The 16,665-nt window shown below is 40.8% G+C and overlaps 1 protein-coding gene across 4 annotated transcripts in view; it reads right to left on the reverse strand.

The window, feature by feature from the left end:
• Positions 1–250: 250 nt before the first annotated feature.
• Positions 251–16,665, reverse strand: part of LOC122309228 (pre-mRNA-processing protein 40C) — a 42,329-nt gene continuing 25,914 nt past the window's right edge. For all 4 annotated transcript variants that reach the window (XM_043122622.1, XM_043122624.1, XM_043122621.1 and 1 more), the window contains 3 exons: positions 11,597–11,743; positions 2,342–2,464; positions 251–807 (listed from right to left, as the gene is read on the reverse strand). In XM_043122622.1, the coding sequence (XP_042978556.1) occupies positions 484–807; positions 2,342–2,464; positions 11,597–11,743 (594 nt within the window). In that variant the 3' untranslated portion in view covers positions 251–483. The remainder of the gene's footprint in view (positions 808–2,341; positions 2,465–11,596; positions 11,744–16,665) is intronic.

Raw genomic sequence — 16,665 nt, forward strand, 5'->3', positions numbered from 1 at the left:
ATTAGATGAAAATTACATAATTAACTTATATAATTACTATTAAAAATAATATATTAAATTATTAAAAATATTTTTAAAATATATATAAAAGTTCGGTCCAATCCTATCTAGTCTGGTCCAAAATTTATAGACCCTGAGACCGGACTGGACCGACTGGCCGGCTTACACCCCTAATCACTATCATGCCGGTGATGTTACAAAAAGCATTACTGAAAATTTAATAATAATAATACTTAATAAAGAATTCCTATGCGGAGGAAGGATCTCAGAGACTCAGATATCATGAAACTGATTATTTTCTACCCCTTCACAGGCGGAGTGTATGTAGATGTGGCATTAGAACAAGTAAAAATGGTCTAAACAAATAAATACGTCAATTTAAAAAAAAAAAAAAAATCCGTTCTTTGATTTGATATAATACAGAGGAAATTAGACTGAGACCCTCAATAAAAGATCAAAAGCCTACAACCCCAAAATGACTATCTATCTTCGATCGTGGGTCCTTCTTCTTGACCCAGACAGAAACCTCCCAGAATCAACAGAGTTTCTACCTTTTGACTCTACGTGCTTCTTCTCTTCTTTCTCATCAAGTGCCACCTTTTGCCTCCTTAGTATCTCATCGACATATCGGCGCCACAAGACTTCCCTCTCTTTTCTTGGCATCTTGTTGTACCTGGGATCAGGCTTTAGAAGACGTTTAGCAGTGGACCATGAATTGAGAACTGTTTTCCCTTCTTCTGTCTCTTGAGCAGCTGCTTCCGCTGTCAAGACTTCAGCTAACAAAGACCTGAATTCCTGCACACACCGCTAAAAAAATGCAAAACCACATAGAATATCATTATATTTCAAATTTCTTGTGATGCGCCAAAATACTGTTGTGCTATTTGCTTGGAACTACAAACGAAAAAAAGCATTTAAAACTTGAGTCACGACAACCACACAGCTAAAAGCCACATTACATTTCAAGATCGCCTTCAGCATTGTCGGATGGATCACTACTTTAGTATCATATGCTCATAAAGGAAGAGAATGCCATAAGCAAAATCCTCCCATTTTTTTTACAAGTAAATAGCCAAAGATGTTTTCCCTTTCTTTCTCAGTAGGCAATTAAAAAAATATATATATTTTCATGCCCACATGGATCATATATAATGGATGCACTCAACCAAATTATAGAGCATAACTGAAGCTATTCAAGGTATGATGCCACAGTATAAGAGAAAATAATGCAGCCAGCTTCCAATCTCTGAATCACTACTTTCTAAAGCAAACTTCTTGGAACCCGTAGCTTAAAATTTTTGTTGCAGCAGCTCTCTCTCATATGCTAAAAACTTATCAATCAAAACAACATTCAAGTTTTCAATTACGCCCAAGACTAAACACATACTTCATTTATGATACAGATATATAACTAATTAGTGATTACTGAAGAATGTGAGATATTAGCATGGTCCATATGTTTAAGATTACTACTGTTCTTAAACCTGGATGCTCTGATGTTCAGTTACTAACACAGTCACAGCTATGAGTCGATACAAATAGCATACTAAAAAAATACAATGAATTCTAAGATAACAATGTTAGATAAAGATCAGGTAATAGAATCAAAACTCTTTTTATCCCTAACAAGGTGTCTTCAATCCTATTGCACATGGCTAATCCCAAACACATGTAGTTACTTTATATGAGATTCCAAGTAATTATCAAGATGAATCCCGGGGGCTGGCCATCAGAGAAGTTGTGGTATAATACAAAAATTGAATCAATGCTTTTTGAGTGTCCTGGACCCAAAGTGTCAACCAGACCAACCCATGGATTTAATAACCTGACACACTACCAATCTTTTAATTATTCAGAAGCTGTACGGAAATTATTAAAAAGAAAAATTCTATTTGAAAGCTGGTGTGCAAAGCACACCCTCCATTTTATTGACATGGCAAGACTTGATTTGCTAGAAAAAATTAAAATTAAAATTTCTTACAATTCGTGTTGTCATGTCAATAAAATGGAAGATGTGTTTTGCACACTGGCTTGCAAGTAGAATAACTCTATTAAAAATAAAATACAAACAGATGAATAGAAAGAAAGGACCACCCCAGAAGCAGCTTACACATCAGACATGCTGATCGAAGTAATCAACCTGTTTGCTTTCATGAGATTTGTGTCTCAAACTGACCCAATCAGGCCAATCCCCACCCCTTTTATCAAAAAAGCCAAGGTTTTGGAGATTTTTTACATAAAATTTCATATAAACAATTCTAATCGACATTAATACAAAATCTGGCTGCAGGAGTACATTGCAGATAAAACAAAAACTTTTAGCCCGAAGGCATGTAATTACCTCATTCAGCATCTTTATGTGTTCCCGAAAGAGCTTTTCTATGTCAGATGGATCCAAGTCAGCATTGGTAGCACGTCCTTGGGGATCCTTCTCCAACTTTGGCTTAGATTCTGTCCAAGATGCCTAATCAAAAGAGAAGAGCCAAAAGCAAACAGATTCATTTAGGATGTGTGAGAACGAAAGCAACTAAAAGAGCCAGTAACATGGAGTTGTTCGGGGTCTGTGTGCACGAGGGAGAGAGAGAGAGATAGAGAGAGTATGGCTTGTATAAGAGTTGCTTCTTTTTCCATTTTCTTTTTAATTATTAAAAAAAAAAGTGTTGCTTATTTTTAAAACATAATGGGCACAGGGGGATTCTCAAAACATAATGCATCATGATCCACCAAGGCAATGAAGCCAAAGCTAATTTTTCAAGGTTCTAAATAGTTTATCTGTAAGGCCAGCAACAGAATAGGTGTTGGACAAATAGAGCCTTCTCATTCACTGCTAGGCTTTGATTGATTGTAGGTTTATATTAATTCACATTAAAAGTAACAAAGTAACTCATATGCTAACTTATTTTACATTTAAGCCTACATCAGCAGAATTTACAAAATGATCACGACATATTGTAATGACCTGATCCAATATTATTAGGGATGAAACATAGATAATTTTATTGCGTCTGAATTAAGTTTAATGGACATATTTAATAAGCCCGTGAGCTATAGTTTTGTTGAGGTCAGCTAGGAGTTTTAGTTAGGCTTGTAGGCCCAAAAGTTTATTTTGAGGCCCATTAAGGTTTAGTAGAGGATTCTAGATGGTATTAATATGCTAATATTTTGGGAAGCCCAATTGCGAATATTGGATATTTTTTAATAGGCCCCAGGCCCAAAATTTATTATGGTGGATTAATGGTTTTCATTGGGCTTAATAATTGAGTTATAAGCTCATTAATATTAATGGACCAAGTGGGCCCTATTTAATTGGTGTTAGGCCCAAGAATTATTTTTTTATTTTTGATGTTGGGGAACCTCTCCAAGGCAGGGCCCTTCGGACCCACCCCTATAGAGTAAACCCCGGTCCCGTGCACCGCACTCTCGGAAGTTTCCATACACAAAACTGGTTAAATCGCTGGATTTTCACCAAGGAGTGTGCCCCAAAGGATTGTTTGCACCAATGAGGTCCCAAGACCAAGGCCTTCACCACTTGGGTCAACCCCTTGGGGTTAGGCCCAAGAATTATTTTATAAGCCCAAAAGTATTTATTAGACGAGTTAACCTCAGTTTGGAGTTTAAGTTCAGCTCGTTAGGGTTATTAAGTGACCTAACCCATGAAATTATAGGCAAGCCCTAGAATTTAGTTGGACCTGTTATATGGGCCAACCTTTTGGTTAGAGCCCAAATTAGGACCCAAGGAGAAACCTAGTAAAACATGGCCCAACTCAAGACCCAAAATCCACGGAAAAGCCCAAACCGTGCACACCCAAATCCAGACCCATAAACCACTATAAAACCAATTGTGAGCCTTCCCCTTAAACACTATCTTCTCCCTTCTACGAACTAGGGTTGTCGCTCTGCACACATACCCTTCTCCACAAAAGATTTCCTCCCAACCGTAGCCTCCACTCATGGTCTAATTGCCTCCCTCTCTCATTCTAGCCCCTGTTTTACAACATGGAAACCAATATAACAGAAACCGAGAACAGCCACGCCCTACAACAGCCCCATGCCACCGTCTGGCACACAGCAAAGCTCTGACCGCAACCACCAACTCACGACCAGGACTACCACACGTGGTTCCTGAAAGCCCGACGCCCTCTGTTTTCCAAACTCAAAACAGAACAGCCTTTATCCCAGCAAACCGAGCACCATTGCCCACCACCTCCCTTAGCCACGACCAGGAACCAACCACTGCTTCTCTTCTACTCTCCTCAACTCCAGCCACTTTGGACCATCGTGCACCACCATAGGAGCAGCCCAGCCAAGACCAGCCTCAAGCTCATGTCAGCCCCTCCCCGCGCGTTGAAACACAAGCTGACGAACCAACCTCTTCTACCACCCCGCCATGCACGTAAATCTTGTCTGCCAACCCCTTCAACCACCGTAGGTACACCATCATGTAGCCTAGGCCAACCATTAGTGCAACCATGAACCACACTCCCACCTACTCAGTTATATATAGCTTGCACTACATGCGATACGGTATGGCTCTCTCTCTCTCTCTCTCTCTCTCTCTCTCTCTCTCTCTCTCTCTCTCTCTCTCTCTCTCTCTCTCTCTCTCTCTCTCTCTCTATGTCTATATGTATCTCTATCTCATGCATATTATGAGTTGGTCTTGAAGAGAAGCGGCAAGAGACTGTACAGTTATATAGGGTGCAGAATTACATGTTTAAGTCTGGGTCTTGCAACATGATTTAAGTGGGTTAACGGTCACTAGTTATTATATGTCGTTTAAAGTTTATTTAGTTTAGTTAGGAGTATGGGTTACGGCCATGCAAGGAATATGGGTGGTATGATTATTTGTTGGGTGTTATTATTCAAGTTTGTATGCATGGAATCTTTTTTGATAAGTTTGTATGCATGGAATCTATGACTATGATATGATAGGACAAGATATGACATGAAAGTATGCATGTATGATTATGTTGAAGTATGACTGTTAAGACACATAACGGCCTATATTATGATATGAAGACGGTACCATATGTTTAAGGGGCATATTGCATTGCCAGGATGTACACCCTTGTAGTGCACCCAGTGTCTTCCTTGTGAATGGATTCCACAACCCACAGTCGCGGGAGGAATCGGAATCTACTAAGATTCGCAAACCCTAACTCAAAGAGGTCAACGGTGGGTACTGGCCTATGACAAGTGAAAGAAAAGTTAAGGCATTTCATGCACAGATCAAGTTCATGGTCATGTTATTTACATATGTAACTATGACTATGCTTTTTTTTTTTTTTCCCAAGAAAACTTATGTTCTATTATGTTTATTGTATTATGTGTTGCTTATTGAGTATTCGACTTATTTTTTTATATTTTTATATTTTAACTACCCTAGGTGATGATCTTTATTAGGATGGAATTGCAGAAGAGGACTTGGCCCAATGAGACGAGGCAGAGGCCTAGACAGTTTATGACATGCTCAGTTTCATTTTTTTTTTATAAATAAATAATTTTATTAATCAAAGAATGGCAATGCCTGAATTACAACTCTAATGCCCCACCTAAGTGGGTGCATTAGAGGCTAGCCAATGCCTGCCTCAACCGTTCTTGGCATCACCCATACCATTGCCCATACCATTGCCGAGCGAGCAAACACCTCGTTCCATAAAGTCCTTGCTACCCCACAATGTAACAGAAGGTGATTGACTGACTCTCCTTCACTTTTGCACATACAACACCAGTCTGCAATGATAATCCTTCTTTTCCTTAGATTATCAGTGGTAAGAATCTTACCCAACACTGCTGTCCAGACGAAAAATGAGGCTTTTGGAGGTGCATTGCGACGCCATATCTTCCTCCACGGGAAAAGAGAAGCAGACTCTGGGGTGAGAACCTTATAGAAAGATTTAACCGAGAAAATACCTTTTCTTGTTGGCTTCCACCACATGACATCTTCTTGCTGGCTGTCTAGATTTATGGAGTATATAAAGCTGTAAAAATCTGCAATGCTACTCATCTCCCAATCTTGTAGTGCCCTACCGAAATGAATATTCCAAACAATCCGTCCCTCCATCACCTCCATAGCATCCGCCACTGAAATATTCTTTGCACTCGCTAGTTGGAAGAGAGATGGATACACATCTTTTAAGGCCCGACAATCACACCACACATTGCTCCAAAATTTAATCTTGGATCCTGTACCCACCTGAAACTTAACAAAACGGTTAAACACCTCCCAGCCTCTTCTAATGTTTTTCCACAACCCAACTCCATAAGCCCCCCTTACTTCTCTCGTGCTCCACTCTCCCCATAAGCCGCCATACTTTTTTTCTATAACCATTTTCCATAGGGCGTCTGGTTCTTTGGGGTATCTCCATAACCATTTGCCTAATAGTACCCGATTAAACACCCTTAGGTTTCTAACACCCAAACCTCCCCCATGGATTGACTTACATACCTGTTTCCACTTGACCAAGTGAAACTTGAACTCATCTCCCAAGCCTCCCCACAGAAAATCTCGTTGAAGCTTCTCAATACGGACTGCTACACTTGCTGGAATTGGAAAAAGAGAGAAGAAATATGTGGGTAGATTAGATAGTGTGCTTTCTATCAAGGTGATCCTACCGCCTTTAGACAAGTACATTCTTTTCCACCCTGCCAGTCGCCGCTCAATTTTCTCAAACATCATATCCCATATAGAAGTATCCCTTGAAGCACTCCCCAAAGGCAGTCCCAGATAGTTCATAGGAAGAGAAGCAACCTTACAACCCAGCATTCGTGCCAATAGGCGGGTGTTTGGAACCGACCCAATTGGCACCAATTCTGATTTATCCAGATTCACCTTCAGCCCAGAGACAGCCTCAAAACAGAATAGTACGGCTTTTAGCGCTTGAACCTGCCTATGCTCAGCTTCACACATGATCAGTGTATCATCTGCAAATAATAAGTGGGAAATATCAATGATGCCCCTGCTTGGGGTTCCAATCGGGAAACCTGCAATAACACCATTCACAACCAATGCCGATATCATCCTGCTTAGCGCCTCCATGACCATGACAAACAGCAAAGGAGATAATGGATCCCCTTGTCTCAAACCACGTGAACTCTGGAAAAATCCCACTGAGGTTCCGTTCAATAGTACTGAAAATTTTGCCGAAGAAATACACCAACGAATCCAGGCCCTCCAACGCTCCCCAAAACCACACCTCCTTAATAAGTGTAAAAGGAAATCCCAGTTAACATGATCATACGCCTTCTCCATATCAAGTTTGCACATGATTCCTGTTTTCCTGGCGTTTAGTCAACTGTCGAGGCATTCATTGGCAATTAACACTGCATCTAGGATCTGTCTTCCTTTAACAAAAGCATTTTGGGGTTGAGTAACAATCTTACCCATCACCTCACTTAGTCTATTCGCAAGTACCTTGGATATTATCTTATACACCCCACTCACAAGACTGATAGGCCTAAAATCCTTAATCTCCGTCACTCCCACCTTCTTAGGTATCAAAGCTAAGAAAGTGGCGTTAAGCCTTTTTTCAAATCTTCCCACCCTGAAGAACTCCTGGAAGACTTTCATTAGATCTTCCTTAATAACACCCAACAGTCTTGGAAGAAACCCATAGAGAATCCATCCGGTCCTGGTGCCTTGTCCTTAGCCATTTTCCTCACAACTTCAAAGATCTCTCTCTCTTCAAATTCCCTTTCTAAATGTGATGCGTCACTCAAACCAATGGTATTAAAATCCAGCCCATTCAGAGGAGGCCGCCATCCCGCCTGTTCCTTTAGCAGGTTCTCATAATATCCCACAACATGATTGTGGATTTCCTGTTCATCTCTGCACTCCATTCCATCCACCTTCAACATCTCAATGTTGTTGTTTCTCCTGTGTGAGTTTGCTATTTTGTGGAAAAAGCCCGTGCACCGATCCCCTTCCCTCAACCATAATACTCTTGATTTTTGACGCCGCGACACCTCCTCTAATAGGATCAACCTTTCAATTTCTGCACCCAGCTCAACCTTTCTATCTTTTTTTGCCTGTGTGAGATGTTGTACCTCTTGAAGTCTCTCAATCGCCTGAAGTTCCGCTATCTTTGCTTTTTTGGTTTCCCCTACATTGCCAAACGATTCCAAGTTCCAAGTTTGGATATCCTTTTTAAGAGCTTTCAATTTTTCCGCAAAAATGAAACTCGGGGTTCCTTGAAACTGATAGGAGGACCACCATTGTTTAAGCCTATCTACGAAACCTTCTGATTTTAGCCACATATTCTCAAATTTAAACGGCCGACGACCCTTCCGAATACCTCCACAGTCTATCATAATTGGCCAATGGTCTGAGCCAATACGGGCTAGCCTCTTCTGCCAAACCTCCGGAAAGTGACTTTCCCATTCCGGTGAAATGAGAAAACGATCCAGTCGGGACTAGGACTGATTATTCGACCAGGTAGCGGTACCCCCAGCTATGGGCAGGTCTACCAAATTCAAGTAAAAAATGCACTCTGAGAAAGCCTCCATTGCTGGTCGTAATCTTCTGCTTCCCGATGCTTCACTTGGGAATCTCACGACATTGAAATCTCCCCCTATACACCAGGGGAGATCCCACACACTGTGAATCCCAGCAAGTTCATCCCATAGCAAGTTTCTTTTAGAATCTGAATTGGCACCATAAACACCTGCAAAAGCCCAACGATAGTTATCGGCTATACTCTAAAACGAGCATGCCACCGTATAATTACCAATAAATTCCTCCACCCTTTCTACCACACGTCTGTCCCACAAAACCACAATTCCTCCTGAAGCTCCATTAGAGGCCAAATAAGCCCAATCTACATGTACACCACCACTCCATAAACTTCGCACTATTTCTCTATCCATACATTTCAATTTAGTTTCTTGCAAACACACAATATCCGCTTTCCATTCCCTAATCATATTTCTAATCCGCAGGCGCTTATCCCCCTCATTAAGCCCACGAACGTTCCATGACACAATTTTTGGTTTCATGGAGGAACATTCTGCCCCTTCCCTTTTACCCTACCCCTACTAGCACTGCCCTCCATGTTCATCGACCAAGTCAATCTTTGGAGTTCCCGATGCTTTTTTGATTTTCCTTTATCCTTTTGTTTGTGCCCTGCTTCAATGGCTGTAAACAACGCCATAAACTGCTCCTCATACCCATCACACTCAAGCCCCACTATTTTTTGAATTTCTTTCACTTTATGATAAACCCAATCTGTTACATTCGGTTGGGGAGGGAGGCAGAAATTTAATGGGGTAGGTTCCTCCAATCTACTTAGCAGAATTTCTTGACTGACTCCATCCAGAGCAATATCATCCAAACCAACCTGTTTTTTTTCATTAGAAAGCACAAAATCACCCTCCACCGAGTAACTACAATCATCGGGCCCCTCTCCTTCCGCTTCCTCAAACTCCAAATCACTGCCTGATTGGATTATGAGCTCCATACCATCTTCCCCATTGTTTCTAGAGGAGATCGGCGTTTTCTGGCCATTACACAGAGAGAAAAAGTTTCCTTCACTCATCGGCGTTGAATGGTGTTGAAACGATGTTGGGCTGGGTACGTCTGTAGTCGCCGTGACCTTGCCGGAGTGTCCCCCTGTTCTCGTCGGCAGCTTCTGTGGACTCGCCGGCGTCATCTGACTCGACTACGTGCACAGAACACGAGTTGGTGTCTCGGTGTTGATCGACGGGTCAGCGGGTCGGGATATCCGATTCGAAAGGCTCGGGTTAGGGCCGACAGTACTTAAAATTGGGATGGGCTGGGACGGCCCAGGCCCAGGCCCACAGCCAATTAAAAACGTATTCGACGGCCCCGATTCCTCTAAATCTGCCACATGGGCCGGGCCAAGCCCAGGCCCAGGTCCAGGCCCACCTCCATTTAATTCAGAAACCCACAACCCCGCTCCCTGTCTTTCTTCTCCTAACATCAACTCCTTCCCTTTTATTTCCTTTTTCATCCCGACATAGGCACGTAATTCTTCCAGCTCCCTCTGCATTCTCCTCATCTATCCCTGCAACTCCAACAGTCTCCTACTACTCACCCACATCTCCTGTCCCACCTTAGGCCTGCCGTAATCTGACCTCTGTACTGTTTTAGTGGCTCGAGACACACCCCCTTGCCGGACAGCCCCTGTTTTCTGCTCGCCGTTTACTTGCTTTGCCGCCTTGAGAGCCTCTGCATATGTGACGGTATGGGGTTTCCATGATCTTCTGTACAACTGATTCCCATCTCCTTTAACCACCAGCACCTTTTTGTGTGTCATCTCCTCAGCCATCTCCTTAAGGCTTTTCCATCCCCATCCACCATTACCTTCTGGAAAACAGAGTAGGGATGTTCTTCCCTCACGCCCATACTCTGCCATCGACAGATATCGACCACGGTGGTTTGCACAGCGTTGTGCAATGAAACTCCTGTAACCTTCTCGGACCACCGAATACATCTCCTTGCTTCCTCCCCTCAAGCATTCCTCTAACGCACGTACCAGCCATAGTACTATGTTACGGCAGACCACCACCTCGTATTTTTCTTTCCACCCCCTTTCCGTTAACCGAAAGTTTACTCCCTCGCTTGCGATAGTGATTCTCTTTGATTCTACCACTAACTCCCTGAACTGTGTCATACTCCGCCGCATAAACAGAATTAAACCATGACCTTAACACCCCATGGATGCTCTGATAATGATTTTTACGCAAGGAAAATTTTTCTCTCAAGTGTACAGATTTATGTTGAGGGGGTGTGTAGTGATGGATTGGTGTTATATGTGCAAACTGAGGAATCACGAATTTATTACATTGCTCTAATGCTCAGTTTCATGATTTCAATTTAATCAGTTATTCTTGATAAGCACACGAGACTTTATTGATTTTAATAAGTGCTTCCGTAGACTCTCTTTTAAATGTTAAGTATTTTGATAAGAAGAAATGACATTTTTATTTTATGGAATCTTTAATACTTGGTGCTTCCTTAAGAAAAAATTTAAAGGCAAGGACAGTAGCAATCCGGTCACCTGAGATTTCCAAAAATAACGCTTTTCATAATCCTAGGGAAACAGGGTGTTACACATATTTTAGTACATGTTCAATCCCTTACACATAAAAGGAATATATATATATAGCATGCACAACATAATGCAAAAATATCTGTCATCTATGAAAATTACTTTTTGTGCAAAAATCACTTAATGCACAAAAATATCACCTTATAGTCACTGATTCACTGGCCTAACCAAAGCCATCAACATTGCAGCAGACAAGAAATAAATAATACAGCAGGAAACAATTAGGGCAAGTTTGGGGGCATGGATGAGATATAAAATTTTCATCTCATCTCATCATTACAACTCTTTCAAATTCCCACATAAAATATAATAAATAATTCAACTTTTTCAAATCCCAATTCAACCTTTTCAAATCCCAAAACAATAATAATATTAAAAAATAATAGTTTAAACTTTCATCTAAAATAAAAAATTCTCATCACAATATCCAAACCTACCGACTCCTACAGATGACTTGATATACACATAACCATCTAACATTCCCAATTCAGTACTACCCATAACTGAATCATTAGGGAGAAACATATTACCTGTGGGTCTTTAATTGTTTCCACAAGTAAAGCCTGGAAAGATGCAACTGACTCCTTCCTGCGAACTTTCAACCGCACCCTCTCCATTTCCTGTTCTTCTCTTTCCTTTCTTTTCCGCAATTCTCGTTCCCTTTCTTTCAACTTCTCCTGAAAATTGGTAGGAGGTCGCAAACTTAAAATATTTTCAATGTAAATCAAATATATTCAAGTTTGATGTACTAGTGAGATCTCCAAAAAGGGAACTTCTTATTTCATACTTAATGCATTTTATCAATTAATGCACTTTCAATTTCATAATTAAGCGCAAATTAGTGCACCCAAACTACACAGAAAGTTTACAAAGGAAATGCCAACTAACATGAATGAAAAAGAGCAAAGTCTTTACAGATTTAATAAACTAAGAGATAAGAGTTGCGGGAGCGCCCATCCAAATATAGACTATAGAGGGTGCTGAAGATGGTAGCTTTTAACTCTTACACCACATCCTTCTCGACCTTCAAAAGTTTGAGCATTGTGTTCTTGCCAGATACACAACATTAAGCATAGGGAGACCATCTTCCCTGCATCTCAATTTCTCACAGGGATGCTGCCAACATCACCACCAATCGTTGCCATGGGTGTATATATACGCATGAGACCAAACCAAAACAATGTGCTTCTATGAAGTAATCATTCATAGACATAAGTTTGTGCATGGGTATGCAAGTGCATACATAATAAACCAAGTGTGAGGGACTTCTCTCATCAAACAGGTCCATCTTTCATTTTTGGTCACTTCCAAAATCCCCATCTTTTTCATTTTTAACCACAACTCTCACAATATATTTGTCTAAGGAATAAATCCAAATCTCGCGTCTTAAAACTTAGGGTTAAATACTAAAATAGTCTCTCTGACTTGCCTCTAAGACAGATTAGTGCCTAAGTTTTATTTTTGAACTTTTTACTCCTTGTACTTCCAACATCTTTGTCACTATTCCATTAGTCAACTGTCAAAAGTGACAGATCAACACTATAATAATTTAAAAAATTAAAAAACATAAATAACATAAAAACAAAAGAAGTCATTCAAAAATTAAAAAAAGCTTCCAAAAAATAAAAATTTCAATTTAAAATGAATAAAAATGTTTTCCTTATGAGTTGAATTTTAGTTTAAAGAAAGTCAAGATTGAAGATTTTTTTTTTAATTTTTAAAGTCAAATTAAATCCTAAAAATTCGTTTAAATATTTTTAGAAATTTAAATTGAAATTAAATATTTTAAATATTTTATTTTTAAATGACCTTTTTGTTTTTCATATTACTTTTTTTTTTTAATTTTTAAAATACGATATGCATGTCAAATATTTATTGGTGTTGACCTGTCACTTCTACCAGTTGCGTAATGGAATAGCGATGGCCGACCTTCCGGTTCAATGGGGCACTTTCAGATGATGGGGTGCTCTCAGACGATGGGTCATTGGATGGGTCTGAACTGCAGTTGGTTTGCAAGGAGTCTGGAGTTAATGCTGCTTTAAATGAATTGGAGGATCCCGGGGACGAGCCTAGCCCTATCTGTCCTTTGCCTCCAGCACCTTCATGGGCCCGTTTACATTCAGACTGGGTCCTTCAGAAGGTAGATGAAATTCACAATTGTGTAGGGATTTCTTGCAAGGTTTTGAAGATCAGTTCAAGCTCTTCTCATTGCCATTGAAACAGGATGGCCCTTTTTAGCCAAATCTACCTCTTAAAAAAAGGGAGCTTAAGAGACTTTCTTGTTCTATCAATTATGATGCAAGGGAAGGAAGTGCTAGTAGGGGGAGGCACAATGATAGGGTGATTCCTGGTGTTTTATGAAGCCTAAAATTCTTTCATGGCATGTTCGGGGGCTGAACGTCCTGAGTAAGCACCTCCAGGGGAAGAATATGATACGGAAATGGAAGGTTGATGTAATCTGTTTGCAGAAGACTAAGCTGAATATTATTGACAGAAATTTAATAAGTTTGTGGGGTTGCTCTTACACAGGATGGGCCTCCCTTGCTTCCAAGGGTGCCCCCCGTATTATAGTGATGTGTTATAAGGGAGTAGTTAATTTGGTGGAGTATTACGGTGAATTTTTGGTAGCTTGTTCTTTCATGAATGTGGAAGATGGTTTTGGGTGGAGATTTACTGGCATATATGAGCCTAATGATGACAGTAATAGAAGACTCCTTTGGGATGAGATTGTTGCTTTGTGCGGTTGGTGGGATGACCCATGGTGTATTGGAGGGGATTTTAACATCACTTGGTTTCTGAGTGAAAGGTTGGGGGACTCTAGTATGGGTTCGGCCATGGCTGATTTCTCAGCTCTAATTTTTTAGCTGGATTCGGTGATCTACCTTTGGCTGGGGGAGACTTCACTTTGTCTAATGGGAGGGCTTGGTCTAGGATGGACAAATTTATTGTCTCTCCTTCTTGGGAGGCTCACTTTCCTAACCTATGCCAAAAATGCCCTCGTAGGCTATGCTCTGATCATTTTTCCCCCTATTGAATTGCGGGGGTCTTCATGAGGGGCAGAGATACTTTAAATTAGAGAATATGTGGCTAAAGGTAGATGGGTTCACGGACAAGGTTAGATCGTGGTGGTCCTCATATCAATTTTCGGGCACTCTTAGTTTTGGGAAACTGCCCTGAAAAATGACTTGAAAAAATGGAATATGGAAGTCTTTGGGAACATTAATGATCAGCGGAATATTCTTTTTTAGGAGCTGCAGTGTTTTGATGAAAAAGAGGTTGATGGGGCCCTCTCGGTTGAAGACAAGACAAGGAAAATGGCTGTTGTGACTGAGCTGAAAAAAATAATTCTTATGGAGGAGATTTCTTGGAGACAAATCTCGGGCTCTTTGGTTGACGGAAGGGGACAAGAGCACAAAGTTTTTCCACAAAGTAGATAAATCCCATCGAAGGAATAATGCCATTGAGGTTCTTCATTCGGAAGGTAGGGTACTTACGGACAGCATTGAAATTAAGGATTACATTGTTCAATCTTATGATAAGCTTCTCACAGAGCAATACCATTGGAGGCCTAAGGTTGACAGGCTGGTCTTTTATTCGATTGATCAGTCAAGCACAACTTGGTTTGAGAGATCATTTGAAGAGGAGGTGTTTAGTGCGTTAAGAGGGATGGACAAAGACAAAGCATCGGGTCCAAATGGCTTCACAATGGCTTTCTTTCAGGCTTGTTGGGACATTAGGGAGGACATCATGAAGATTTTTCTAGAATTTCACTCGTTAATGAAATTTGAGAAACGTCTCATCACTTCATTCATTGCCCTTATTCCTAAAAGGGCAAGGTTAGTGGAGGTGAAAGACTTCAGTCCCACAAGTCTGGTGAGTGGGGTATACAACTAATTTCAAAAGTCCTAGCTAATTGGTGGAGTGATGTTATGGGGAAGATCATCTCGAAGTCACAAAATGCCTTTGTCAAGGGAAAAAAATCCTTGACTCGGTCCTCATTGATTGGATATGGTGAAGGCTTTTAATCATGTTAATTGAGATTTTTTTATGTATATATTTGGTAGGTATGGTTTTGGTAAGAGATGGTGTCAGTGGATGAAACATTGCATCACCACCGTCAGATTCTCGGTTCTGGTTAATGGCATTCCTAAAGGTTTCTTTAATAGCTCTCGGGGCTTGAGCCAAGGGGACCCTTTATCTCCTTTTATGTTCGTTTTAGTAACAGATGTGCTGAGTAGACGGTTGAAGGTGGTGGCAGAAAGGGGCTTTATCTCGGGTTTCTCGGTGGGCGGTTCATCGAATGGTAGCTTAAATGTCTCTCATTTTCTCTTCGCTGATGACACGCTGACTCTGTGAGTCAGATCCTGACCAGATTCGTTCCTTGAGGGCTCTTTTGCTTTGTTTTGAAGCTGCCTCTAGCCTTATAAAAATCTAAAATTGTTCCTGTTGGCTTGGTTAACAATTTAGGCAAATTGGCTGCCAGGTGTCATCCTTGCCCATGAAGTATCTTTGTCTTCCCTTGCGGACTCCTCATAAATCAAAGGCAATGAGGGATGGGATTATTTTTTCTTATAAGTAAAAATTTTAGTAAACCACATAATTAGGCACAGCCCAAGTACACAAGAAGTATACAAAAGAAAAATGCCTAATTACTAACTAAAGCTAAAAAACAGCACAAAAGTCATTCAGACTAACCCCATCCATTACAATAATTTTTTTTTTATGAATAAACAAGTTTTATTGATCAAGAACGGATGGCAAAAGCCAGTATTACAAGAGGTAAGATGCCTAAACTAAGTAGGCACAATAGAGACAAGGAACTCTCGAAGAGCCATGCCATTGAAGTCAACGGCAATAGCCCAACTACAGAGAGTTCTAAAAAATAAAACTTTAAGCTCCTCTAACGATCTCGCCTAACCTTCGAAGGTCCTTTCGTTGCGCTCTTGCCACAATACCCACATAATGCAGAGAGGGATCATCTTCCAAATAGCTTTAATAGGTTGCCGACCTCTTAGGTTTACCCAACAAGCCAAAGCTGCCTCCATAGTTTTTGGCAGTACCCAAGCCATATCCAGTCTACCGAAGACTTCATTCCAGAGACTCCTAGCTATATCACAATGCAAAAGGAGGTGATCCACCGACTCTCCGGCTCTTTTGCACATACAGCACCAGTCTGCGATAATAATCCTCCTTTTCCTTAAATTGTCAGTGGTGAGTATCTTACCTAAGGAGGCCGTCCAGACAAAAAATGACACTTTAGTAGGGGCCTTGTGACTCCATATCTTTCTCCAAGGAAACTGAATATTAGGCTCTTGAGTGAGGGCCTTGTAAAAAGATCGCACAGTAAAAATACCTTTACCTGCAGGGGTCCACCATAGAGCATCCTCTTGTTGTCTATTTGGTCTAGCGGAGTAGATAAGGCTGTAAAAATCCTCAAAACTGCTCATTTCCCAGTCTTGCGCCCTCCTACTAAAATTGACATTCCAAAGAAGTTGACCCTCCGCTACCTCCATGACTTCCTCCACTGAAACATTCTTGGCACTTGCCAACTGGAAGAGCAAAGGGAACAGATCTTTCAAAGCCCTGACACCACACCAGA

Source organism: Carya illinoinensis, chromosome 5 (assembly GCF_018687715.1).
Source record: "Carya illinoinensis cultivar Pawnee chromosome 5, C.illinoinensisPawnee_v1, whole genome shotgun sequence".
Taxonomy (NCBI): domain Eukaryota; kingdom Viridiplantae; phylum Streptophyta; class Magnoliopsida; order Fagales; family Juglandaceae; genus Carya; species Carya illinoinensis.